The sequence below is a fragment of the Trichoderma camerunense genome, assembly GCF_050948025.1.
Source record: "Trichoderma camerunense strain CBS 138272 chromosome Unknown V8C40scaffold_9, whole genome shotgun sequence".
NCBI classification, from domain to species: Eukaryota; Fungi; Ascomycota; class Sordariomycetes; order Hypocreales; family Hypocreaceae; genus Trichoderma; species Trichoderma camerunense.
In genome coordinates, this window is record NW_028145361.1 from 125,659 (window position 1) to 152,964 (window position 27,306).

Genomic DNA, 27,306 nt, shown 5'->3' on the forward strand with positions numbered 1-27,306 from the left:
GGAGCCTCTCTACATGGGATGGCGGTTACAGACTCAGCGCATATGCACCTAGCTGGGGGCTGCTAGTAAACTCCAGGCCACCTGCATATACGCTACGCCTTACCGTGGTTAGAGCGCAGAGCCGCTGCCCGAGGTGCGGCAGTTCCAGCGAGCTGAGCGCGGTGAAGGGCCGCCAAAGAGGTGCAAGGGCCGTGCCTATCGGTGCTGATCGCTTCGCTTTCATTCGATCGCGACGGAAGCTGAGCGAAGCATACAGTACGCATATGACACTGGACTGCTTTTCGGTGTCAAATGTAGATAGCACTTGGGAGTGCCTTGATACCTGACGCATTCACTTGCTCTACTGCCATTCGATTCAAGCATTGAGGCAACAGTTGTGGGAATTGAATCCTTCCTGCAGCAACCCACAAATCAAAAGCTTGGAACACAGCAGAACAGAGCTATCAGGCGCGCGCCTCGAAGAATAAACACCGATTGCATATAATCAAACGCGTTGAAACTTCCATCATACGAGTGCTACAGTGGTGCCCTATTTCCTCGCACTCACACCAACCAGCCTTACAGAAAGATGGTGGGTGAATGGCGCCCTCTCCCCTCTCCTCTCACAGCCATCATCGTATCCGCATCTGCGTCTGTGCTCCTGTCCCTCGTATGTACGAGTACAGTTAGAACCTGTACTGTAGAGCAATGCAGGCATCAGTCTCTCTCTACACCGACTAGGAAAAGGCCAGCATGACCCGACACTAGTGCCGGTGCCAGCGGGTTTCCCTGCAGAGCCTCAATCATGTGCTCGACATGGCGACAGCTGCCGTTTAAAAATAAAGGCTCCCGTGAGTGCAGGTAAGCTTACTCGGCCACTGTGCGTGTTTCGATTGTAGGGACCTGGACATACATGCATCATGATGGGACTCGGGCAGCGCCGAGAAGAGCGGGCACTAACGTGAAGTCTCGTGTGCAGTACACAGTCCATTCATACCATGTTGAGTCTGTCCGACCTTGCGAGCTATATCTGACGAAACACATACATTGATTACATCTGATTAGGAAAACAGACAACAACCACTCAAAGAACCAACAAGGCACATCAGATATGTGCTCAATTTAACACTTTGATTTCTATTTCTCTCATCTCACTTCCATACTGGGCTCTATATCCACAAAGTATGGGCATCATATGTACGTCCTTCCCCTTGCGTCCCGAGACACGTCATATTCATTTCCACATTCACTTCCACTTCCACTTCAACCCCGACTTGATTCGTCCTTTCAACTCCCACTCCCGCTTCAACTTGATTCGTTGGGCGCTCTGCCGCCTCTCTGAAAGACGTACAATGCTTCATCCTTGCCCGCAAAGCTTGGCAGGGGAATCTGTACCACCTTGGTCCACTCTGGGTGCTCTTGCTCCATAAACACGTCCATTGTCATGTTCTTAAAGCCCGTGTATCCATTGCCATTCTGTGTTCCAACAACAGCAATTGTGTCTCCTTGGAAGGCATTGACAAGACCCCTGGTAAAGCTACCTTCAGTGCCTCCCCCAATGCCTCCTCCGACAACGGGGTAGACGAGCAGCAGGACCAAATCTTTGCCATTGTCGTTCTTTCGTAGCCATTGGACGCCGTCCATGATGACGGTGTCGTCAACCCAATTGACCCTCCACTCGCTCTGCATGTTATCCACCGGATAGACCGTCAGGCCGTACCGCCGAAGCAGAAACGTCCAGTACCCGTTACCCGAGCCCATATCTGCAACCGCTCGGCCATCCGCCAGCAGTCTCAATACTGCCAGGCTCTCGTGTGACGGTGTTGCACAGCCAAAGTGATGCATGAAAATAGGGAGCACATGGTGGCTCGTTGCCACCCGCTCAGACGAAGCGCACGGCCCGCACCACTCTAGATTGCGGCACGACCAGGCCCAGAAGTCAAAGTACGGGCTCTGGCTGGGCGGCTGCTTGGACTTGGGAATGGTTAGCTGTGAGGCCAATGCCGGGTGTATGTAGCGCTTCTCTGCCAAGTGCCGCGCGGCCTCGGACCGGATCGACGTCTTCTTTGCGTTGGTCTCAAAGTTCTTGAGAGCGGACGCCGTGGCCGTTGAGGGGCTGAAGATGGAGATGTACGCCTCGATATCTGCTAGTGGCGGCGGCTCTCTCTGCAAGACTTTGCATTCAGTTCCAGTTTCATGACCTGTGCAAGGGAGTGAAAGGGTATTGAGCTTACAGCTGTGCCATCCTCATCACGATACCAAGCGTGCAGATTATTGACGCCGCCCAGCCCGACAACGTGCTGCACCTCGGCCAGCTTGACACTTGTCATGGCATGATACGTAAAGGTGTCCCTCTCGGGAAGGCTGAGCAGGGCACGGCTGGCGTTGTATAGATCATTTGCTGCCAACAGCTCACGGGCTTGCTGGAGTCTGGGAGCATCCTCGATGACTTCATCTGGAGCGAAGGACGGGCTGCCAACGCAGCGAGGCGCTTTCAGAGTGCGCGACATGGAGTTGGATGATTTAATTTACTGGTGAAGCAACTGATAGATATGAGATGAGCGGCACAGAGCTATTAAGTTTGGAGTTGAAGATGAGAATGAGTGGGAAAATCATGAGCTGGCGTTGATATGATGGATTTGAGCATTTAGACTACATGTGCCAATATCCGAGAAAAAAAGTGGGTTATAGAGCCTACGACGGTGTTATTCTTGTGTATTCCGCAGAAATGTCGGAGTTAAAAGAAGGCTTGAGATGTGCTAGGAAATACTCGGTTGAGAAAAAGGTTTATTAGATTGGAAATCTTGGTGTAATTGGTATACCGGGTAGTTCCAATGAATGAGCACGTTGGAGTGAGAGGTATAGCGAAAGTGAGGAGACATGAGATGAGTTGACTTACATTAGCAAATTAATACTCACTCACTTCAATTGATATCCTGGATGGATTGTCTTGCTGCTCAGCCCACTCACTCATTCACTCACTAGCACTAGGCTTGCTAGGTCAAGGAAGTCCCATCCATGTTAGTTTAGTTCAATGAGCGGCGACTGCCGGCTCAGCTGGAGACAGATCCGCCCGCCGCTGAAAATCCCCCGCCAGCTGCCAGTTAAGAGGGGCATCAGAAGGTTATTTCTTGCATTCGGATCAAGATGCCCCAGCCGGCCAGGACCCTTCCCTTCCATCTAACAAGATCTTGTCAGAGCTTCTGCAGGTACAAGCAACAGCCATCTGTACGGAGTAGTTGGCTGCTCAATACACGCATGAATGAGTGAATGAGTGGATAGTTCAGTATGGACCGTGCAGAGAGAACGTACAGGCATAGCACTCCCACCGCATCCTCATATGCATGTGCTTCCCGTGTTAGACCAGACGAACTGTTGGTTGGCTCGCGCATCCTCCGAAGCTGTATGTTGGCCCTGTAGCACTATTACGACGCACTACTGACTCCAGCTAACGAATGAACGATAGCACACACGACTCGCAATGCAATTTCTCCTCTACCGCATTGACAGGCCTCAGCGTCCCTGCTTCCAGCTGTTGGCTCTGCCTTGCACGGATCACCGATCAAATCTGAGTGTGACGCACCCATGGGCCATTCAAGCCGGTGGCGTCCCCCCCTGACCGGCTCTGTCCCCCGCCTCTAAAGCTGCTTGTCTCGAAGCCTTCAGCTGCCATTACGTTTGGTGAACGCCGACTATAACAGGCCCTGTCCTTCTAGTCCCCTAGTGGCCTTGGCTAGATCCCGTCTGTCAAGTGCTAATGCAGAGCGAACCTTGTTCTTTGATCTACATTCCAGCTTCCCCCACCATCTGGCCCTCGACACTTCTCTCATATCTCGATTCTACACTCTTTGAATCAGTCAGATCCAATAGCTCGGGTGCGACTTCACCTACATGACTCTGTTCTGTTCTGTTCTGCTCTGTTCTGCTCTGCCATTCTGTCCGTCCTTGAGCTCCCCTGGAACCTCGCGGCCAGTCTCCATCTTGTCTCTCTAAAGGCGGCACGAGATCAGCATAATCGTTTCCCCGAGACATTGCGGCCTCCAGTTTCCCGAGTGAAGACAAGATACGTATTTTGCCCAACGAACGCTGTGTCTACCAGCCGGGAGATAAATACGTACTCTGGCGTACCGTCCGTGACTTGATTCCACCGCTTAGCGACACTCATATTTCTTCGAGCGACTCCAGCCGCTCATTTATTCGTCTTCTTCTTTCTCTTTCACATCGGGTTAGCTATGAAATACACTTCCGCCTCATCTCATTTCGCCATGGATCGGTATTTGCAAGATACCTTGGAAGCTCCCCCTCATAAAATACCAGACTCCTGTGCCAGCAATGGCACGACGAGTACTGGTAGCCATTCGGCTAGCTCTCCAAGGGCGAGCAATACCACCATTAGCAGCAGCACCAGTGATGCTTTAAATGGCGAATATGAATCTCAGTATCATGCTCATTCACAAGTCAATAATCAGCTGGACTATAAACTGCCGCCCTTGCAACCACAGGGCACCGAGCAAGGGCTGACAGACAATCCACATGGACAAACATACCAAGATACAAACAGCGAGATCATCATACCGCCGCTCAATTTCACGAAGAAAAACGAGAGACAGCCAGCTGATGGGGAGTCCGCCCCGTTGGGACATGCTGCTAGGCCAGAGTCCATAGTAGCTCCTTTAGCCCATCCAAATGGCGTCTCTATATTCCCAGAGCTCTCCACTTCCGAACAAGAGCAGTTATCCATCGAAGCTCTTGAGGAAGCCGAAGAGTCCATCATCGCTGATAGTGCAGAGAGCACTGATGGTGGAGCTGACGACACATCGTCTGATGCCGGCTATGACAGCGACAGTGCCAGCTCAGCGAGCACATCTGCTATGTCTTCGGTCCGCGATTACATGTTTGAGAATGGCCGCCGCTACCATCGATTCCGCGAGGGTAGCTATAACTTCCCTAATGAAGACATCGAGCAGGAGAGGGAAGACATGAAACACGCCATGGTCAAACTCCTGTGCAATCAGAAATTACACTTTGCCCCCATTGGCGACAATCCTCAAGAGATTCTCGATATCGGAACAGGCACGGGTATTTGGACGATCGAGAGTAAGTAGCTGCCCTCACCACTTTTGCTCCACGAATTACATTAACGCTCAATCAAATATCTAGTGGGAGACCGATTCCCCAGTGCTCACATCCTGGGGATCGACCTTTCGCCTATCCAGCCAGATTGGCTGCCCCCCAACGTTCGCTTCATGATAGACGATGTGGAATCGCCATGGCTGCATTCTCGAAACCATTTCGACTATATTCACTCAAGACACACTGTCATGGCCATCCGAGATTGGATGAAGCTCTTCCGAAGAGCCATAGAGTAAATCTTAACCCCCCACCCTCCCACACCATGATAGCTACATCTTACTGACCGACACACCACCATCAGGCATCTCAAGATCGGCGGCTGGATCGAGCTCCAAGAAATCCACCACACACCCAGAAGCGCCCTTCCAGGCGGAAACGGAGAATTGGCCCCAGATCACCCCGTCGCTCGCTTTTGGAAGCATGTGACGGACGGCCTAGCCGCCCTTGGCATCGACCTGGATGCCGTATCCGATGGACGACTAGCCGACACGATGCACCAGGCAGGCTTCAACAATGTCACGGAACGCGTGCTCCATGTGCCCATCGGGACGTGGCCCAAGAACAAGGTCCTCAAGACGGTCGGCCTCTACTGGCGGACCATTCTCCTGGACGGGCTGCAGGCTATTGCCATGGGCCCGCTGACTCGGGGCCTGGGATGGAACCGGGAACAGGTCGAGTTACTCCTGATCGAGGTTCGGCGGGCCTACTTTGACAACTCCCAACTCATGTACATGCCGTTCCATGTCATTTACGGGCAGAGGTCGTAGTGTGACGTAGATACTAATCACTTGTCTTTAATTCGGCAAGACAGTATATGTCTTGGATTAGTATTTGGAAGTGCCTGTACTACCCCACTACTATGATAGTTTAATTACATATTCTTCTTCTATGACAGAGTTCATTAAAAGCTCAGTTCAAGCCGTTCTTATGAACAACTAGGTGAAAAGGTTTAATTACAATATGATAATACACATAAGTTGTGCTTTGTGTGCCCCTCTCTGCCTTGTTCTATTGATTCATATGTTGCAGTGCGAGGCACAACAATGAACATCTTCTGCACAAAGGAAACCGCTGGAAAACAAAAGAAGGGAAAAAATGACAGCTCTGCAGTTAAGCGGTGAAATGTGGTTCAGTCTGATACAGCATGAAGTCAGGGATGATGGCTGGAGGGAGAGAGCCACCACTAAGCGCAGCCGTGATATACGAATTGGCCAACGAGATCACCCGCTCGTGATCCACTTGGACCTCTCGTCGACTACCAAAGAGGAACGTCCGAGACTTTTGCGGCCAACACGGCGTCTCGGCCGCAGTTTTTAGCGTCCGTCGCAATATGGAGCTGCACGTCTGGCCGCTCTAGGAGTGCTGTGTACAACACTTTCCCTCATATCAGGAGACGGGTCAATGACAGCAAACAGTCTCACAAATGGCTTCACCTGCCTACAGCACGTCCCGCCTTGGATAGTGGCGCTGGGGACCAGCTCCCGGTGGCGTTTCTGACCAGGGTTTCCCGGCGATATCACAAGCAAGACGGCCAAGTTTGCGGACGCAAGGGCTGAGCGAAAGCTGAAAAAGCTGCAGGAGACGGCTGGCTGCCGGATCCCAAAAAGTGACATGTGCTCAGTCCAAGACGCCGAATATCACGCTAGTTTAGAGAATCCCGAGAGTAGTGGAGGATCCTGATGGAGCTGTTTGCCGTTCTCCTGCCAGTTTACGAAAAGCTGGTGACCGATCATTAATCGTAGTAGCACAACTCCATCTTTGCTAGGTGATACAATAGATGGCCGGCGTACAAGCTTGCCGGGGGTGGCGTGCGGTCCGCGCCTTAATGTTTGCGGCTAATGTAAGAACGTATCAGCTTGAAAGAAAGGGCACGATGGGGAGTCAATTTGTGGAGAGGAAGAGGAGCTGGATATCCAGCAACCGCACTGTTGGCTCCAAGCCATCATGGTTTCAACTTATGCTGCCTTAGCTTGAGTAGTGCAGAACTCATTGCACGATACTCGCAGTCTACCCCTGCCATAGTCGGGACCAACACATCTCCAACAGCTATAATTTGTCATAGTCTGAAGATTGTGGTCTCATCGTTGATTCTAACGTTGCTCGAAATGGAGGCCTCGGGATATAGTTTCCTCCAGGGTCGAATCTGATCTCGCTGACGGCGATTAGCTATCTACCCGGGCTCTGCACGAGACATGACTGGCATTGGAAACGGGTATTTGGTACCCGTATGCAACCCTCAGAGCACTGCCGCTCTGTATTGGATGCTCCGTAATTCTGGAGACTGATGCCGCTCTAGTCTGTCGGGGATCGCGGACTGGGACGCCTGACAAGGGTTTTGTTAGCCTCCGGCTCCTGCATCGATCGACCCAGGCTTACAGTATTGGACGGCGGCGTAGATGCGGAGAGCGCCGGCCATTGGGACGGAATATGTTGGTGCTCGTACTCGTAGTATCGTATCAATGCAAACAGCTGCAGCTGTGCCTTCTGGGATCGGGTTAGTTTAATTGCTGTGAGTCTCCGTGTCTTGAAAATGGTTAATTGGCCTCTTCTTCTTCTTTCTCCTCTGCTCTCCCCTCTTTCTATTTCTTTACCACTGAGGCCGTAACCAGTTGCTTAAACTGTGTTTTTCACCTGACAACTATATGCTGATTATGAAATAAACGACGGCGGCATCAATAACGGCAAACAGTTGAGAAGAAACCTCTGCCTGGTGAGAGCAGAAATAAAGCAAAGAAGAAAAGTTCGGCGCTTAAAGACATTCGAAACGGAAGTACCTGATTACGACACATCATATCGCTGCTTCCCTTACGCAGGAGGGTCCTCACCGAGCTCTTTCCACTTCTGGTGACATTGTCTGCGAAGGCAGCCTCAGGCAGATTTGGCCCCATTGTATGTGCAATTCCTTTTCTTTTTACATTGTGTCTTATCTGCTCCAAATCATTTTGTTGCAAATATTTCTTTTTGTTTGTTGACCATTGAGGCCATTGCGTGAATGCCCCAGTGGGCATGCCAACACAGCCAGGAAGGTCTTGACAATCCGACCTTTCTACATGAGGGAGAAGAGAGGAAACCAAACTGCCAAATTACAGACATACTCTCTTGTGCGTGGCCAGAGCTGCAGGAGGCATCAATTATGGCACAATTGTCACCTGATTGTGAAACTTGGAGGCATAGGGAATCCCTCAGCTGGGCATTCGCTTCGTGAGACCCCGTTTCTTGTCCATTGTCGAACTTGCTTCCTAGACACGCCTATGAGACAAAAGATATGTCTGATATGCACGATCGGAAAGCATAGACAAGCAACTCCCATGGCGAATGCAGCCCAGAGCTTTGACCTCTTTAGTTGCTGAAGTATGGTTATCAATCCTCAAGGGAGCAGTGACCATTAGAGCTTAGGACAACGGCCAAGAGGATTGTTTCTGTATGCTGTGAATTGTGGCCACATGGCGGGGGCCTTTCTTGCAAGTTTGCAGAATGTGATGGATGATGGTCTGATCTTTTTGTTTTGTGGGTACAGGCATTGGACTGTTTACAATGTTGGCTATGATCCTTCAATGCCAAGCGTCTGCAAACGGAGCTGTGGCTATACTGGCCGTTACTCTTCTTGCTGTTGCCACCTAATCATTTTCACTCAGACATCTCTATTCTTTTCTTTTGTTCCATGCTCAAACTCATCTCGCTTTCTAACATTGCCTTTTTTAGCCCTCTATTTTAAATCATGATGGCAAAGCTTAGAGTCCCTTGGCTGTCCTCCGAGCGCAACGGGTCTACAGCCAGCACGCATGTCGACAAAAAAAGACTAAGTCGGCGATCTTTTCCCGGACTCTCTCCTGTAAGATCGAGAGACGAGTCTTTACAAAGGAAAGAAGAAGAGCGAAATCCAGTTATAGAAGTAGAATCCGCCGACTCCCGAATGCTTGTGCTGGCAGAAACCATCCGCGTTGAAACCGAGAAGCTGCAAACATACCTCAAGGCGAATGGTATAGCTCAGCCAAGCCTCAGTGTTGATGGACCGGACGACTTCCCTCTTTTGCCCGATGAGATACAAAAGAGCCGCCAAAAGATTGTTTTCGCTACTAAAGAGCTTACAAACCTCGTCAGGGGCCCTCGAGAAAGCGTCAGATATGATGTTTGGAGCGTAAGTTCTGCCTCTGTTCCGATTTCGCTCCTGTGCTAACTTGACTTGGCAGTATTTGGACACCTTGAGCCTACAGCTAATCAATAGCTATCAAATTGGTACGGCAGAATGAACCTGACTTCTTGATCTGACTAACTGTTGTGCAGCTAAACTCGTTCCACTGGATGCTCCCATCAAACTAACTGAACTTCAATCCAAAACTCCGTTGGAACCTATCAACCTTGCTCGTGCTTTACGGCATGCGATGACTAACAATATATTCTGCGAGCCATCTCCAGGCTTCATTGCCCATACTGCAAATTCGCGTCTCCTAGCCCAGGACGCTTCGCTTCAAGCCTGGATTGGCTTCAATTCAGAAGACATTTTCCCTGCTGCTGGTCATGTTATGCAAGCATTGAAATCCCACCCCGAGGCAACCTCTATGACTCACACGGGGTTCAACTTTGCTTTCAGCACGGTTGGAGAAGAGCCCATGTTTGAGACTCTTGGTAAGGATCCAGTCAAGGCCAAGCGCTTTGCTAATGCGATGCTCAGTTTCACAAGCGGAGAGGGTTATGAAATTAGCTACTTTGTGGATAATTATGACCTCTCCGAGGTGAATGAGCGCGGTGGCACGCTTGTTGATGTCGGTGGCAGCCATGGCTTCGTCGCTGTGGAACTGGCAAAAAAGTGGAAGAACATGAAGTTTATCGTGCAAGATTTGTCAAAAACTATAAACACGGCGCCGAATCCTATCTGCGAGGATGCAACCGTGGCAGAGAGAATCTCCTTGCAAATCCACGATTTCTTCAAAGAGCAACCTGCCAAGGGTGCTGACAGTAAGTCGCTTCTCACTAGTCGTCTATTTCTCGCTCTACCACATTGTTGCTAACTTGGAAATGATGCTAGTATATTACTTTCGGTGGATTTTTCACAACTATTCAAACCCTTACGCCGTTTCGATCCTGAAGAATCTCATTCCTGCTCTTAAGCCCGGAGCCCGGGTCATCATCAATGATTATTGCATACGAGGCCCAGGATCAGAGAATCCGTGGGATGAAAAGCTATTGAGAAGCATGGATATGATCATGGGCACTCTCCTCAACGCACAGGAACGAGAGGAAAGAGAATTTTGCGAGCTATTCAGGGCAGCTGACCCTAGATTCCAATTCAAGGTATGCCACTCCGTATCTTCAACTCTGTGAAAGGGTTTCGGTCGCTAATATTTCTTCAGGGAGTACACAGGGTGGAAAATTGCAAAATGAGCGTGATAGAGGCAGTGTGGGATGAGCAGGGCGTTGAGGCTCAGGTCGAGGAGTGCGAGGAACAAAGCGGTTGACTCTCTGATATATAGTTGGAGCTGGGATAAGGATCGACTGTGTAGAGTGTTGTTGGTGATTAATTAATTGACTGGATAGAAAGCATACGAGATGGATAATACTTGATTAACAGTTACCTTGCATAACTTGGAAGTTGAATTCTTGAAGGCATTTATCACTCCGGTTTGGTCATTCGATTTGCTAACATTCATAGTTGAGCATTGGGACGCCATCTTCCAACAAGAAACCCGCGTAATTGGTTTAGTGGTAAAATTCTCCGTTGCCATCCGCAACGTCGGGGAGCCCTGGGTTCGATTCCCAGATTACGCAGCTCAGTTACTTTTGCCTCTAATGGCTCTTTTACCTTTTTTGTGCATCGATGATCTTGATTACTTCTTTCCGTCAGATGTACAAGAAATCGCATTATCTTTTGCCTGTTTAATTGCCTATTGAGCTCTGGTTTCTCTCTGCCTGTCAACTAGCTATTACATTTTCGCTTCGGTCCATAATCTCCCTTCACTCTGGTCCTCCTATCTTACTTCTTGCGTTGCGTTTTTTTTCCAACTTTACTCCTTTTCCCATTTCACTGTGCTCGATTTTCCTTCACTCCGTTCCCACTCCGCCATAGCCTCCTTTCACCGCGATCGTGTCTGCCATCTCCATGATGGGCGAATCGCTGAGAATCTCAAACACAGAAAATTGAACGCCGCAGTTATTCAGAATCCAGTTTCGAATTGTGACAGCCACGAGGGAATCCACGCCATAGGCGTTCAGTGACTTATTCATATCAATCTCCGAGGGGAGCATATTCATCGCCTTGGACAGCATAATGGAGAGACCATCACGAACAATCAATGTCGCCTCTTCGAAGCTTTTAGCTGAGACAAGCATGGTCCTCATGTCCTTATCACTCGCCTCACCACCTGCGAGTAGATTCGGTGGAGCAATGTCGACCAAGTTGAGGTACGAATAGAGCGCAGTGCGAGTCCAGTACGGGTCTGCGGCATTGATTTGGTCATTCATGCCTCCTGTTCCAACAGCCACGGTGATTTGAGAGGGAATAGGTACTTCTGGTGTTATCTCCCCCGTGATTGCATGCTTGACAATTGTAAGAAAATCTTCATGCGGAATACCAAAGAAGCCATTGGACCGTAAAGTATCCAGAATATCCTCATTCTCGGCAAGCATACCGGCTCCCAAGACTGGACCGAGGTCAATGGCCACGGCGCGCTCTCCCTGCTTCTGGAGATATCTGGCAAACGAGTCTTGAAAACAGTTACCCGCAGCGTAGTTGGCCTGGCCGCGGTTGCCAATAATGCCGGATGAACTGGCAAGGAAGACATAAAAGGGATCATGGCCCTCGGCCGAGATGCTGTGATATAAATTCCACGAGCCGAGAGTCTTTACCTTGATGGCTGTGTCCCAATCATCAAAGGTCATGTTACTGAAAACGGAATCCCTGAGTACCGCCGCACATTGGAACACACCACGTATGGGGGGCATGTCCAAGCTAATGACATCTTTGATGAGACAGTCCAGCTCAGATTTGTTGCAAATGTCCACAGAATAGACTCTCGCATCAATATCTCTTGACTGCAGATCTTTGAGGAATGCCTTCGCTACATCTGATGAGGCGCCAGACCGAGAAACAAATGCTAGATGTCGAGCACCGTTGCTTACAAGGAGCTCAGCTATGCTCCTTCCGAGGCCACCAAGACCACCTGTTAGCAGGTATGTCCCATCTGATTCAAGAGACTCTTTCAGCGATTTTGTAACATCGTCATTCAGTACGGAAATTGTGCTTGAGCCGTCTTCAGCCATAGATAGCGAGATAAATCCAATATGCGGTGTTTGCTGAAGGTACGATAACCCATCTTTCAAGTCGCCAATATCGAAAACTTTTTTGAGTTCGGCGTATGGGGAGGGCTTGAATCCAACAGTCTGGGTGAACTGAGTAGCCTGCTCTAGAAGCTCCGCTACAAAATCCGGATCCTCTCTGAGGAGCTCATGTAGATTCCAGTTGGAAAGAGTTATAGATGTTGGTAGTATACGGCCGGAGGAGATCGGGGTCGAAGACTTGCTCGCAAATTGGATGATGCTACCACCTGCTGTAATGTTAGTTGCAAGCTAGAGGAAACATGAAAGGGGCAGCTTCACGACTTACATTTTCGGACGCAATCGAACTGTACGTCAAATGCGTCCAAGGTTGGGTTAAACAAGCAATCCACGCCGTTACCGTCTGTAGCTCCTAATAGAGCGGCGACAAAAAGTCCAGAGTCAGCCTCCAAGATATGTTCTCCCGAAACGCCATGCCGTTCTAGAATCTCTCGCTGTCGATCGGCCTCTGGACCGACAATGGTAGCAAAGACTTCAGCTCCAATTGCAAGAGCCATATCAACCGCGGTAAGCCCAAAAGCACTAGCACCATTGTGGATCAATACCTTCCTGCCTCGTTTCAATCTTCCGATGTGAATGAGGGCAAAATAGGCGCTGACAAGAAAACTTGGTACCATATCGGTAGCAAAACGCTTGACAAATTGGGATTTGACTCTCACCAAGTTCTTGATTGAGCCGTCAGCAACCAAAGCAACGACATTGTCACCTACAGCAAGCCCCTTGACATCGCTACCCACTCGAGTAATTGTACCCCTGATGTCAGCCCCAATAGTTGACTCCTGAGATTTTCCGAGGACAACCTCGAGATCCAGCACAGACAGAGGCGCCTCTTTGAACGCGATTTCAACCTCGTCTGCTCCTAACTCTGGTAATTCGGATTTGATGAAGAATAAGTTGTCTTCACTAATACCCGGAGACTCAATCGTGAGCTGAAGACCTAGATTGTTCGTGAACGACTTCTGAGAAAACTTCCCAGTCAAAGTTTTGCCTTCAATGATGCGATTCATGGAACGGAGTGTTTTAAGGCGAGGGATGTAAACTCTTCCACCCTCTTCTGCAAACTCTGTATCCTGTAGGGACTCTAGTTTTGATCCAAAAGTTGCATCAAGGAGGCGCAATACGTGATTAACAATAGTGGAATCATCGAGCTTTGATTTGCTCCCTAAATCAAAAGTGACAATCGAGTTGAGCGCATCTTCGGAGATTAGAGTCCTAGAGAGTCCGACAATGGGACTTCCGCGAGGATTCTCGCAGCTCATCAAGGCTCCTCGAGTAACCCAAAAAACATGATCTGCACGTTTCTGTATTACGCGGAACGCGTCAAAATCTTCCTTCTGCCATTCGAAAATGGAACAGTCACGAGACACAAGGCCAGAAAACTCGAGCAGCGAAATAACTGTTTTTCCATCGATTGCAGTCGGGTCTTCAACTGCTTCATCGACAGCCATAGACGAGATCGAAAAGGGAATTTGTCTTGTCTCCTTGATTCGATTAATGGCAGCGATAAAGTTTTCAACTTCAGAGCCTACTTCTTTTGGAGTGATAATGACCACTGGACTGATTAAACGAGATGGCTGGTTATACCTGTGAGCCTTTAGGAGGATTTGGACATCACCCTCTATGAAATCGACGAAATTTTCATCGTCTCTCATAAGGTGGTTATTTGTAATTGTCTGAGAATTTCCGATGTTGGATGTGATCTTTGCTTCGCAAATTTGTCTCTTTTTAGATCCTGGATCAATGACTTGCTCCAGTAAGACACCACCGGCTTTCAATTTCGTCTTCAGAAGGTCAATATCTGTCTGGGCACTGGTGCAAGCCACAATTAAGTGGTAATCATTGTTGATCCTCGAGAAATCTGAGATTGCTTCAATGAACGGCTGAAGAGAGGTACCTTTCGAATATGAAAGAATTCGGGCAGCGGTATCATCTCCATCTGCCTCAAGGATGGTATATCTCAGGAGCTGGGGAGTCGCGTCCGGATCTGAGCTGACCGCACCAAGAGTTGCCAGCGAGAACTCATAGTGACCGCCTATTTGAAGAATCGATAGCCCCGGATACTTGTGAGCCAAAACGGCGACTTGTTCAATGTACGAACTTGGTCGTGCAAAGGTAGTATCTTCCTTCCACATGATCTGGCTACAAAGATTGCGATTGCTGGGTAGAAAGCCTCCTTCTTCAGGAGATGGGTGAGGCAATGCAGTAAGACTCAGGCCTTCAATGACCACATATGCTTGATTTAATGATGCCTGCTTCATGACAATGGTAGCTTCTGCGTTTCGAATACCAGTAGTGCTAACTGAGGAGTAGCCGGTGAAGTCTGCGCCAGATTCCGCACCACCCAAGTTTGCTGCCACAAAGAGAGATTTGATGGAAACGGGAACCATTGGTGATGGCTGTATAGCCAATAGAGTTTGAATCATGGAGTCTAGAGTTGCTGGGTGTAGAAGATGCGGGTACTCGAACTTGCAAGGCATCTTTGCCTTGGTATCTGGGATCTTAACTCTGCTCACACAGTGACCATCGCACTTGCGAACCTCGGTAATGTTCTGGAACAAGGGGCCGTAGTTCATTCCGATTGAATCAAGATGCTCGTAAAGCTGCCGTGGAATGATTGGCTTTTTGCAAATCTCGCTCATAGTACTTTGGCGTCTCTCATATGATTGGAAAGCTGTCTGCCAGTTTCCAACCTTGTAGTGGAAACGTAAACCACCGCTGGCATGTCGATCCCATGATCGGCCCTGGGTTCGCGAGTAGATGACAAATGATCTGATTCCAATCTTGTCATGACTGTCGGTGCTTGTCGGATCCTTTTTCATGCTAAGTGAGACTTCCAGACCATACGCGGTATTGGGGATGGTCATGGCTTTCTCAATGCTCATATTGACGAGCTCATAGCCTAGAAGATTATGGATGTCTTTGGATAATTGCCTTGCTCCTTCTAGAACCATAGAAACCATGCCAGCGGCTGGATAGACAATTGTCTTTTGTACCTGATGGTCTTGAATCCAGGGGTTTTCTGAGATGCGCAAGAACCCTCGCCATATAGGTTCGAAGGATGCAATAGAATCCGATACCTTGTAGCCAATTAGATCCATTCGAGGATACTCTCTCAGACGATTCTCGCGACTCATATCAGTCTCGTGCCAGTATTTTTTGGTATGATTCCATACGTATGATGGCAAATTGGAGAGACACCTCAAGGACTCCTGCTCATGGCCCTTGGACACAACATTTTTCATGTTCACTGGGTACCCTTTAGACCACAATTTACCGACGAGATCGAATATTGTGACACATCCATTCTTCTTTCGCTCAAGGGCTGAATAGTATGCTGGACTGGCAGCACTGCTGATTGTAGCGAGAACGTCAGCGGTTGGCGACCGCAGAACTGCACTGGGACTAAGTTCGATCAAAGCATCTGGGAGGTCATCTGGCGGAAGACTCATCAGTGACTGAATCACTCCAACATATTGAACGGGAGACACCATGTTATCTGCCCAATACTTGGCGTTCAATTCGCTTCCCATCACCTCTTTGCCAGTGACAGAAGAGAACATCTTGACTCCCTCAAAACATTCGCTGGAAACAATCTCATCAAGAGCAGCAACGTAATCATCTTCAACGAGCTTCATATGAGAAGAGTGGTAGGCAACCTTGACATTTAGGACCCTGTTGAATATGTTCTTTTGGCGCAGATCCAGAGCGATAAACTCGATGGCTTCCGCTTGGCCGGATATTGTGATGGATCGAGGACTGTTTATGCAAGCGATTTGTGCAGACTTGTTAATTCTGGTCAGGTATGCTGATACTTCTTCGGTTGACATTCCAACAACCATCATGCCTCCTTTCAACTTCGAAGCCCTGAACGGAATGCTGGCGGCAGCGAGACCGCGATAATAGGCGATTCTCCAGGCATCATATCGTGATATGGCTCCCGAGGCATACGCGGCGGCGATTTCTCCAGAAGAATGTCCAAGAACGTACTTGGGCTGGATATCGAAAGACTTGAGCAAGTCGACAAGAGCAACTTGAAGAGCAGTCGTTGCAGGTTGGGAGATTTCAGGATCCAATATGCGTGTATCCTCACCTCCTCTAAGGATCTCCTTTAAAAGGTCAAAGCGAGATCCCAACACAATTTGCAAGAAGCAACTGGCCTCTTTAAGGCTGGCGCTATACACGTTGAACGACATGAGATCTGCGCCCATTTTCGCCCACTGGGCGCCCTGGCCACAAAAGACGAATCCTAGCTTGTGTTGCTTCTTCGACGACGAGCGAGCTAAATGACTCGAATCGAAAAGTTGAATCTTAGCCATAAGGTCTGGTGCTGATTCGGCTATGATAAAACCTTTCCATTCTAAATTTGATCGGCGGCAGCCTAGAGTATAAGAATAGTTGAGAAAAGAATCTCCAGCATCTCTTTGAATAGACTCAAGAAACTGGAGGTGAGATCTCATGACGCGAACAACACCAGCATTGTCGTTTGCTGAGTAACAAAACAACCGAGCTTCGGATTTCCTTTCCCCTGAGACTCCAGTCTTACTCGGTGGTATAACGTCGGTAGAGGAGTGGTTTGCATTCAACCCCCTTAGCGCAAGATAACCTGGAGCTTCATCTATAACGACGTGCGCGTTAGAGCCTCCGAATCCGAAGGAATTGACACTGATACGACGAATGCCGGCGATAGGCCAGTCTGTAACTTCCGTAGGGACCTAATATACAGTTAGTAAATTGCATGACTGAGGATCGGAGGCTTTAATCACCTTCACTCGCCAATTCTTGAAGTCAATCTTGGGATTCCCCTTAATAAAGTTGATATTTGGCGGCACACGGCCACGTTCCAGAGCCAATACTCCTTTGATCAAGCCAGCAATCCCGGCTGCACCCTCAAGATGACCGATATTGGTTTTGATAGAGCCCACCATGATTGGGTTATCAACTGTGCGGACAGAAGCGATACTTTGAGAGATAGCCTGGAGCTCTTGCCAATCACCGGCCTGCGTTCCCGTGCCATGACATTCGATGTAGCCGGTTTGAGCAAAATCAAGACCAGCTGAATCATAAACGGCACGGATGTTGGCAACCTGAGCGTCTCCGCTGGGAAAAGTAATACCTGGCATCTCGTTAGTACATTGTATCTCTCTTGGAAGAAAATGGTTGTTCAATAATGTTTCTCAACATACCTTTTGTGCGGCCGTCTTGGTTAATATTACTAGCTCTCATGACAGCATGAATAGTATCGTTGTCACGGATCGCATCTGTCAGACGCTTCATAACTACAACACCAATACCTTCACCTCTGCCATAACCATTGGCTCGGGAATCGAACGTGAAGCATTTCCCATCCGGGCTGAGGAAGTTCAACGCCGTCATGGGGAGCATAGTTTCCGGAGACAAAATCATGCCAGTGCCCGCAGCCAAAGCCTGATAGCAAGGTCAGTCAAAGTCATTCAGGGGCCAAACACTCGTTCAGCTTCTTACTAGTGATGTCTCCCCAGTTCGAAGACTCTGAGCAGCCAAGTGAACCGCAATAAGACTAGAGCTGCAGCCAGTGTCCACTGTCATGCTTGGGCCATGTAGGTTGAGGAAATACGATATACGATTTGACATGATAGCAATCCCATTTCCTGTTGCGGCATACTTTGGCCCCCAATTCTGATCGCGGAGGCTAATATATTCGTAATCTAGTGTTGTGCAACATTAGATAAACATTCCTGAAGGATCTCCGAAAAGACAAATTGCTAGTGTTGAACTGACCTTTGACAAATGAGCCTACATAGACCGCAGCATCACTTCCGTCAATGTCTTCTTTCCGAATACCAGCTAATAATTATTACACACGTCAGTGTCTTTAGTCTTGTGGAACCAGGCCCAACTCTGGATACAACGTACCATTCTCAAGTGCTTCATATGAGACCTCAAGAAGCATACGCTGCTGGGGATCAACAGCGTTTGCTTCCTCTGTCGGGATCGAAAAGAACTGTGTTATCCTTATTAATGTGTGCTCAACTTCAGTCTCGCTTTCAGATGTTCTTACGGGAGCGTCAAATGCGCTGATGTCATCCTTCAAAAAATGACCTCCTCGAAATGAAAGCTGCAACAAGTCAGTACAGTTTCTGAAACATATAAGGAGCTTGGATGAGAGCGTACACTTCCCAGCCTCTGATTACTTGGGTGATAATACCCATCAATATTGAGCCGGTCTTTAGGAAACTCAGACCATTGAGACTCTTTCCGCTCTAATACATCCCAGAGCTTTTGTGGCGAAGTAGCGTCGCCTGGGAATCGCAACGCAAGCCCAACAATGGCGATATCATCTACAACACTGGAACCAACGTTTTGGCCTTCTTTTCTCGGTGATTCAGACATGATGTGTCATTCCAAAGTGAGGAGCAACTACCCCCTCTCGTCATATGAGCAATGGAGAATGAGACGGGTAGCAATCAGGGCAAGGGGGAGGTGCAGTGATATAAATCAAGAAGGGTTCGAGGGCGTAGATGAAGTTGATAGAGTAGAGTGTTCAAAGAATCGATGTGAAGAAGAGCCAATAAAGTGTGGAGCAAGGAGCCCTCGAAGTGTTCTTATACCAGAGAAAGATTTGATGAGGTCGTTTGCACACCTACACGCTTGCAGAGTCCACACACCCACACTCACTCTTCTATACAAACGGAGTATTGACGCCTCACCGGTTCAATACTAGCTTAGGCAAGCTTCCTATCCATAGTGACGCACTCCATTGCATCGAAGGCGCTTCTACACCACCCACAGTGAATAGGCCATCGGAGGGATCATCCAAAAGGAGTTGGTTGAATGATAGAGGCTTGGCAACGGGCACCTCAATGGCGGTAAACAAACGCGCAGAGCTCAGCCAATAGATGAAGATGCGGATCATCAACTATTGATGTAAAGTGTGTGCACTACCCGCATTAAGTGACAAGAAATGCAGCTTCTAATCCGGAAACGGGCCGCGGTGGTGACAATATTTGCTAAAGTGTTGACCCATGAGACAAAGAGTGGTATTGGGAATCCTGCAGGAAGCTGACCCATGCTCCTGCAGATGAAACATGGAGCATCGGAGTGATATATTGTAGGAATGCCCAGAGGATTAGCACTGTTTATCTGACAAGCTTATACGCAATATGCCGCGCATGTGTATTAGCCCCAGGACTTTTCTGCAAGTAAGAGCCTCGCAGGCATTGCCCAAAGGAATGGAATCCTCCCGAAGATTGCATCTAAGGCATCCGATCGACCAATGAGGGTAGGCCACCTTGGCTGCGGCGGCTGAAAAGAGTAGCTGCATCTCCATTGACTCGGATCGGATTTGGTCATTAATCCCTGTCAATGATTTTTCTGGAAATCACGATAATGGTTTATATACTCCATTTTCTTCACACTTCCACTCTTCGCGTATGGGGCAATGAACAGCTTCTTTGAACGGTAGAAAATGAGCATGGCTCTTTGACGTCTGTGATTTTTCGATTCCGCCACGCTGCATAGTTATGGCCTGAAGGAAGACCATGCTGTAGACACACCGACATTGTTCAACAAAGAGATCAACAGAAAGACTTGGTGACATCCATCCCGTCCATACAAGCTGCGGTCTAAAATCTCCACTTGGTAGACAGTGGAATAATGCTCGGGTACAGACATTTGGCCTTGGTGCTAGCTGACCGATATTGCTGCGTGACGAGTTCAGGACTTTTGAGGTTGATGAATCAAGGAACTGGAGAAGAGATGATGCAGCAACGTCCGAGTCAAGGCACGTATCAGATACATTTATGTGCAATTCTTCGAATATGGAATTCGAGATTACTTCATATGTGATGATGCAGTTAAAAGCCCTTTCAAAAAGAGACTTGTACAAACAGAGGCGTCAATATGAAATCCACGAGAGCCCGCAACCAGAACATGAAAATGAACAGATGCGTCTAGCATCATTGAACGGCATTGGTGGCAAGGCTATTTAGAATGCAAGAATACTAATTCAAGATCCTGGTATCGGACGGTTATGGCGGTAAGGGATGGTTCCAAGCCGACGGCACTAGAAAAACGGTTCTCCGGTATGCGCTCGAGAGTGATCCAAGTTTAGATACGGAATCACGCATCGATTGCGCAGTTGCCCGATTAGAGTTCATCATATGATGCTTGCTGAGATCCGCTACCGTGGAACTGGCTTGTCAGATCGATATGGAAGCCCCATACATCTTGACCCGCCAACACCGCCGGACAGAAGCAGCATCTCTCGTGGGGCTCAACATGCGGTATTCCTCGTTTTTCTTTTTCCTTTCCCTTTTCCGCTTCCAAGCATTTACCAAAAATGATATTCACCGAGTCTTGTAAGCATATCTGGATGCAGAGTCGAGGTGTTTCAAGATGTGATGCTTACCTGGATTGACAAAAAGAGTTCACCCTCATTCCCAAGACTAGCCAAGCTGACACACTGACAGCCTAACAGGCCGAGAACTGTAGAAACTCAGCTTCATTGACCTAGAGATCATGATCTGTAACCTATGATTCGACAGCTTCCTAGCTCCCGTGACCAGGTAACACAGGGAACGGCAAAGCCGAGCGGACGCCTAACGGCGTTGTTGGAGGAATGCCACGGAGGCCTTTGCGGGATCTCTGTAGTCGCCCATCGCCTCTTCTCCCAAGCAAACATTCAGGACTCGGCCCATTAATCCGTTCCGCATAATTTCGAAGTGTATATCATAGATTCGATGACTGAGTAGATCAGATACCGATGCAACGGGCCGTGCAATTGGCTATCAATGCCAACTGTTTTGGACACCAGCCGCCAGATCTCTTGCAAGGCGGCTTAAGCGGCAGCATGCTAGTTCAGATCCTCGTGCGATGAAACAAACCTCTTGTGAAACCGGTTCAGCAACTGATCGTTACTTTTCCACGCAAGTGCTGTCCCATTGCATACGTCTGACTGGTCGAAGCAAGATGAGGTGTAACCGCAGCGCAAACGAACGGCTCGTTGCTGGCGTCAAATGCCAGCCGGCATCTGGCGCGACGTGTGCAATTTGCGACCTGTCTCTAACGGTAGCGGTATAACATCGCGACATATACCAGAAAGGCCGTTGCCACGCAATTGCTGCCTCGGCATCATACAACAGTGTCACTCTGGCTCAGTTACCCTTCCGATACCCGCTGTCCCGTCCGCTAATAGAGTATTCGGCCGTTCCTAGTATCCATTAAGCGTAGAGAGAAGGAAATCCTGAAACAATTGAACAAGTCCGTGACGATGTTGCCGCCGAGACGAGGAGCCGGTGAATGCATAGCTGCTCACATACGCTTTCTCAGGAGCCTGCTGGACAGCATGGTCGGGCCTCTCCTGTAAGACGCAGGCTACATACAGCTCCACGAGCCGTACAGGTGCAACCGAGCCGAGAGAATGTTTCGGATACTTATTCAATGAGCATCCTCCTCTGGACAGGGACCGTCATCCATCTCCCCGACTCGCCGGCCTGTCTCAGCATGACTATGTCTGACTTCGGCTCTCACAGCTCCCACAGCCCGAGGATGGCCAGGATCGTGTATGATTTATCATAGGAGCCTGAATCGACGCAAAAGGGCTCGAATGGTGACAAGTTTCTTTATTTTGGGGTTTGAAAGTCTTAGAAGCTGATACTGTGTAGTTTCACGAAGAAGTTGCGCCTTGTCTCAAATCGGTCTGGACTTGTAGCGTGAGCAGTTCCTTCCCTGTGATGGCGACGCGTGGTGCGATTGACCTTCTCTATCAGCAAAATTTATCTTTGCCGACCTTTCTCCTTCTCCTCAATAGCCCTCGGTGACAAACAATTCAGCTTCAAAACATCGCGCTTCTCTTCCCCTTTCTTCTTTGTCTACCTGCTCAAGATCCAAGTGTTGCAACAACTAAGCTGAACTCCTGACTCTGGCTTCTTTGAGCAGACTATACTGTTTTCTCACAAATCATCGAAATAAAAATATTCGCTCTCCCCAATAATCATGGCAACAGAGTATCGTGTGTCACTCTCGTACCCAAATCCATCCTTGGGACAGATGGTGGCAGGATCACAGGCCTCCAATTCCATGGACGACGAGGCTTCACGCGCAAAAATTGGCTATGGAAGCTCATCACAAGTGACGGGTTTGCATCAGGCGGCTCTCGTTATAACGTATGGCTTTCCCTCCTCGAGTCTTGCTGTCCTAACGGATGTAGGCTCCTCGTTGGACTTTTGATCTCGACCCTCGATACGACGATTGTGTCGACGTCGTTGGTAACAATATCGAACGACTTGGGCGACTTTGTCAATGCACCGTGGATTGTGTTGGCGTATCTGCTGACCTATATGGGTTCGAGTCATGTGTTCGCACGCGTACAGATTCGGCTTCTCTAACCAACCTTTGTAGGGTTCGCCGTTTGCATTTCAAAAATGAGCGACATATATGGGCGGAAGAACATTTTAGTTCTTTCTTGGGTCATCTTTTCTGGATTTTCCTTAGGCTGTGCCAATTCAAAACACATGACTGCACTGTACGTATGGTCCCAATCCCAAGCATTGCAAAACAGAAGGAAAGACGATAGTGACACATGTCCATCAGTATCGTATGCCGTGCTTTTCAAGGCATAGGAGCATCTGGATTGTACAGTTTGACCCAGATAGCACTTGTTGAAGTCGGCCCTGTACACCGACCCAGCCTGATCGGAGCTATGATCGGAGCAACACTTGCCATAGCCTTCGTTCTTGGCCCTCTTCTTGGAGGCCTAATCTCGAGGCTCTCTGATTGGAGATGGCTCTTCAACCTTAAGTGAGTCTGCAAAGTCCCGACGCACCTAACCTGTGCTGAACGTCTATTGATATGCACCTACGACAGTATTCCCTTTGGACTAGTTGCCATTCTTGCTAGTACGAGCTTCTGGCCCCAAGAAGACGTCTCCCATCTACTTTCTTGGGAGGCCTTTGCGAGTATAGACTTCATCGGTAGCGCTACTCTACTTTGTAGCTCGTCACTGCTCGTTTTTGCTATTCAGCAAGCCGGTTCCCAGACTTTTGCTTGGTCCAGTCCGGTTATCATATCGGCCCTTATTATATCGGGGGTAAGCTGGGCTGCATTTATTTATTGGGAAGTGGTCCTTGATTCAAAAAGGCACCGTCATATTGAGCCAATATTTCCAATTCGTTTGATGTTGCACAGAGTCTATGCGTCAAGCCTCTTGTAAGAGTACAATCTTCCTCACGCCTTTGAACAGGACTTGACGCGAAGCAGACTCACTCTTCTTACGGGATTTCCGTACATTTCTTTGACAGTCATTATTCCGGAGCGGTTTCAAATCGTCAATGGTGAGGATGCTCTCATGGCTGGTATTCACCTCTTCCCACTTCTTGGTGCCTGTGCAGTCGGATCTTTCCTCGGTGGCGCAATATCCAGCAAGCAGAACAACACGTCGTATACTCTCATTGGATCATCCTGCCTCCAACTCTTGGGACTGGGGCTGATGACGACTCGATCGGGAGCAAATAGTGCGGAGCCATCTCAGTATGCCTACCAAGCAATATTTGGACTAGGGGTCGGTCTCTGTTTTTCGGCAACCACCATCGTGACGAGCATTTCCACAGCTGAGTCGAGTGAGAAAGCTACAGCACAAGGGGCTGTTGCCCAGGCTCGAGTGTTAGGGGGCAGCATAGGCCTTTCAATCTGCACAGTCATATTTAACATTCACGTTAACCGATATCTAGAAGGTCACTTAACCAAAGGGCAACTCGAGAGCCTTCATCGATCTCCCCTGTCAGGGTTGCAACTTCCAGTCGACCAGCGAGATCTCGTTAAGACCGTCTATGCTGGAGCGTACTCTGAAGAGATTAAGATATTGGCTTGCATTTGCTCAGTCATGGTGATTGCTGCCCTTTTCACTCTAGAGAGGCATCCCACGCCGTTGAGAATCGTGAGTTCAAGGTCCAAAGAAGATCAATTCTCGCGACGCGGCAGTGAATCGGAGACAGAAATGACGGATCTTCACAATACCCACCAAATCGTCTGACATGGCATATCACCATTTGAACCACGCCTCCCTATGCGGCAGTATTTCGACACCGTGTTGGATTCCTTGTCTCCACAGGACTTGTCCTCAGCCAATGCAACATGATAGCCTTCAAATTCGAGGTAAAGTTATGGTATAAACTCTGGTTGCGGTGGATCGCTTCTCATTTTATCCTCTTCATAAGATGTTTCGCTATGCTATGTGCTTATTTTTGGAACAATTTGATCAAGAGCCAGCAACTTATATGTTCTTGCCTGGTGTTATAGCTTTGATGTCATTAGTGGCGGTCGATTAGATGAATGTATTATATACGATATGGGTTCTTGCTTTTTCCTTGTTGTTATAAAAGAAAGAACAAATAAGCCGAATGAAAGAATGAATGACATCAGCTTACAATCATGCGTCTAGTACAGGGCCCTCATCACCGTAGATGGGGTCTTTACTAAACCACGGCAAATTCTTGATATTTTTGATCATTGACTCCTCGCCATGTTTACCGTAGCACATGTCCCAGTTGTTGCCATTAGGATAGCTTCCGACCATGAGGAACGGATCGCGATCTTTGTCTTCCAGCAGACGATGGCTGACGCCAGCGGGAACGATGATGACGTCTCCTTTCTTGACCACCGGCTCAACGCGCCCGGGATTGCATTCGCCTCCAAAACACAGCTTGGCACGACCAGCTGTGACGCATAGGACCTCGTGAGTCGTACTGTGGAAGTGCGTGGTGTTATACATGGTGTAGCGCCATTGAGGGGTGACGACGCCGATTCTGAGGAGATGAGATTCGATCTGATCTGGCGAGGCTTGTGCAGGGGAGAATGCGGAGTGGTAGATGATGAGGGGCTTTGACTGGAGAGAGGAGTTTGGGATGAGGTCGTGGGCTGGGATTTGGTGTTTGGAGATTCGGAGGCTGGAGAGGGGAGTTGGATCGAGGTTGATGTTGTTGGGACTCATGATGAACTAGTTACCCTGAAGAGATGGAGGTGATGAGCTGAAAATGAGAAATGAGCGGAGCTGGTTGGATGTTTGCTTTGTTTCGATTGAAGATGAATGTTGTTGGATTTGACAGGAAATGTTTGACGTCAAAGCGAGATGCTGGTTAGATCTGGGAGTTGGAATCAACATGATGTAATGATGGTGTTGCGTGGGGGCTGTGGTAGCGTTAGTCCTGCCCATTTGCACCTCGCCGAGCAAATTCCAAATAGATGCCAAGATGAGGCACATGCAACAACTCCCTGATTGATTAGTATAACAGCCATTCTAATCACTATGGAGTCATGCTTATTCCGTCACAGTAAAGTTTTTTTGTGTTGAGTTTACTTTATTTTTTTTTGTCTTCTTCTAAAGGCGGGCGTCTATTTTCATCTCAATGCAAGCGCTTACTTGCATCAAACATTTTTGTCCCGGGCTCCATCAGAATCAGAGAGGAACGGCTTTTTTCAGGGCGCAACACCTCCGACGACCTGGGGCTTGAAGTAGACGGTCATGATACCCTCGACACCAAGAGTCATGGCGACCTTCTTGAGGGCCTGGTGGGCGACGCACTCCTCGTCGTAGTACTTCATGTCCTCGAGGCTGGCGAACTCGGACTTTGAGACGAAGGTGAAGCCCTGGGAGCGCTGGTCGGGCTCGGCGGGGCCAGCGGCTATGGAGAGGATGTAAGGCTGGCCGTCCTGGATTTATACACAAGTCGAGTCAGCTTTTTGAGAATTCTCCCCCAAGAGTTCAGGAGTGAGGGGCATTTTCATGAGGGGTTGGATTTGATGTGGTCGCTGTGCCTCAAGTATGTAGCTTCCTATATAACAAGGGCAAGGAGAAAAAGAAGAGCTCAATTCAATTCACCTTTCGGTTGTTCTCCTTGAGAGTCTTGTACTCCTCAATGAGCTTCTTCTGGCTCTCCTCGCTGGGGAGCTTGAACATGGTGATTCGGTGGACGCGGTCTGCCATTTTGACGGATGCTGAGGAAAACAATCTGAGGGTGGCGGGGTATCGGATTGACGGGCGAGGGGCAAATTGCTTGGAGTTGAGAGCCAGAGGCCGAAGCACACGGGAGGTCATGGGAGACTTTATATAATAAGCCGAGGGAAGTGAAGGAGGAGAAGAGAAGCGGAATCGGCTCCGCAGGTGAAAAGAGGACCCAACAGCAACAGCTAGAGAGCTGAGGTGAGCTCTAACTAAACTATGATGGTAGATTGTGCTGGAACGGGGAATTATTGTTGCCCCGCGGCTTGGATCGGGAATGGCAGATTGCCGTAGCTCGGCCAAAAAGCGGCGGCGTGGGGACGTGAATTCCGTGGACGGATTCATTCGTTGATTAATCAGGAGTCTGACATAACTATCTATACTGTTATATATCGCATCATGGGATCCGTGATTAGTGTTTCGTCAGAATAAGCAGGCGGTTGATACCTCGGGATTTGTGTCGTGATCTGTATTAGGTGGGAAATAAGCGGCGCGGAAATGTGAACCCCTCTACTCCGTAGAGAGCGATCGGTGGGTCAAAGGCTGTTGAGATGGAAATCCTGGATATCAGCATCATCAGAGGATGGCTCAAATATGCCAAAACAATATGGATGGCAGCGTATGATTGGATGATGTAGTATTTTCTCCGGGATTTATTTTGCCGCATTTGGGAGTTGTGAATGACAAGGGGCCTTGTTTTTTGGGCCAGCGCCTTGCCTGATTGTGTTTGCTGGAGGTGCTGATGCCTTGCTATTCAAGATGGAGTAGGAATGTGTATTTCAACGCAGATAGAGATAAAAAATTGTAGATGAAGAGTACCTTAGGTAGTATATACAAATGAAAGAGAGAGAAGTCACTCATGAGAGGAGGGTTTTAGATACCTTGTATAT

The 27,306-nt window shown here is 48.7% G+C and overlaps 7 protein-coding genes and 1 non-coding gene across 8 annotated transcripts; 4 read left to right on the forward strand and 4 right to left on the reverse strand.

Annotated features, from left to right (window-relative positions):
* Positions 1-1,094: 1,094 nt before the first annotated feature.
* V8C40DRAFT_244930 (uncharacterized protein) lies at positions 1,095-2,851 on the reverse strand. Its single transcript, XM_083215764.1, has 2 exons — positions 2,214-2,851; positions 1,095-2,145 (listed from the first exon to the last, which is right to left on the reverse strand). The coding sequence occupies exons 1-2, from the start codon at positions 2,487-2,489 to the stop codon at positions 1,285-1,287; spliced, it is 1,137 nt and encodes a 378-aa protein (XP_083072892.1). The 5' UTR covers positions 2,490-2,851; the 3' UTR covers positions 1,095-1,284.
* A 1,260-nt stretch (positions 2,852-4,111) lies between these two features.
* Positions 4,112-6,043, forward strand: V8C40DRAFT_221122 (S-adenosyl-L-methionine-dependent methyltransferase). The gene is made up of 3 exons (XM_083212212.1): positions 4,112-5,076; positions 5,140-5,344; positions 5,414-6,043. The coding sequence occupies exons 1-3, from the start codon at positions 4,212-4,214 to the stop codon at positions 5,877-5,879; spliced, it is 1,536 nt and encodes a 511-aa protein (XP_083072893.1). The 5' UTR covers positions 4,112-4,211; the 3' UTR covers positions 5,880-6,043.
* A 2,771-nt stretch (positions 6,044-8,814) lies between these two features.
* V8C40DRAFT_244935 (S-adenosyl-L-methionine-dependent methyltransferase) lies at positions 8,815-10,680 on the forward strand. The gene is made up of 5 exons (XM_083215765.1): positions 8,815-9,250; positions 9,303-9,348; positions 9,397-10,068; positions 10,139-10,404; positions 10,464-10,680. Exons 1-5 carry the CDS (start codon positions 8,831-8,833, stop codon positions 10,566-10,568), a joined length of 1,509 nt encoding a protein of 502 aa, XP_083072894.1. The 5' UTR covers positions 8,815-8,830; the 3' UTR covers positions 10,569-10,680.
* A 118-nt stretch (positions 10,681-10,798) lies between these two features.
* V8C40DRAFT_t120 lies at positions 10,799-10,878 on the forward strand. Its single transcript has one exon. It is a non-coding gene; the product is annotated as a tRNA-Gly (tRNA).
* A 43-nt stretch (positions 10,879-10,921) lies between these two features.
* On the reverse strand, positions 10,922-19,064 carry V8C40DRAFT_244939 (uncharacterized protein). Its single transcript, XM_083215766.1, has 9 exons — positions 18,595-19,064; positions 18,482-18,538; positions 18,337-18,424; positions 18,202-18,267; positions 17,926-18,128; positions 17,628-17,868; positions 17,208-17,557; positions 12,713-17,156; positions 10,922-12,653 (listed from the first exon to the last, which is right to left on the reverse strand). Exons 1-9 carry the CDS (start codon positions 18,811-18,813, stop codon positions 11,152-11,154), a joined length of 7,170 nt encoding a protein of 2,389 aa, XP_083072895.1. The 5' UTR covers positions 18,814-19,064; the 3' UTR covers positions 10,922-11,151.
* A 3,352-nt stretch (positions 19,065-22,416) lies between these two features.
* V8C40DRAFT_265795 (major facilitator superfamily domain-containing protein) lies at positions 22,417-24,451 on the forward strand (the record flags this gene model as incomplete). Its single annotated transcript, XM_083219688.1, has 6 exons — positions 22,417-22,586; positions 22,631-22,764; positions 22,822-22,945; positions 23,014-23,220; positions 23,287-23,509; positions 23,663-24,451. The coding sequence occupies 6 exons, from the start codon at positions 22,417-22,419 to the stop codon at positions 24,449-24,451; spliced, it is 1,647 nt and encodes a 548-aa protein (XP_083072896.1).
* Positions 24,452-24,585: 134 nt separating this feature from the next.
* On the reverse strand, positions 24,586-25,564 carry V8C40DRAFT_221215 (RmlC-like cupin domain-containing protein). Its single transcript, XM_083212213.1, has 2 exons — positions 24,846-25,564; positions 24,586-24,717 (listed from the first exon to the last, which is right to left on the reverse strand). The coding sequence occupies exon 1, from the start codon at positions 25,406-25,408 to the stop codon at positions 24,848-24,850; it is 561 nt and encodes a 186-aa protein (XP_083072897.1). The 5' UTR covers positions 25,409-25,564; the 3' UTR covers positions 24,586-24,717; positions 24,846-24,847.
* A 190-nt stretch (positions 25,565-25,754) lies between these two features.
* V8C40DRAFT_244945 (Dabb family protein) lies at positions 25,755-26,604 on the reverse strand. Its single transcript, XM_083215767.1, has 2 exons — positions 26,297-26,604; positions 25,755-26,127 (listed from the first exon to the last, which is right to left on the reverse strand). Exons 1-2 carry the CDS (start codon positions 26,510-26,512, stop codon positions 25,894-25,896), a joined length of 450 nt encoding a protein of 149 aa, XP_083072898.1. The 5' UTR covers positions 26,513-26,604; the 3' UTR covers positions 25,755-25,893.
* Between the last annotated feature and the right edge of the window lie 702 nt (positions 26,605-27,306).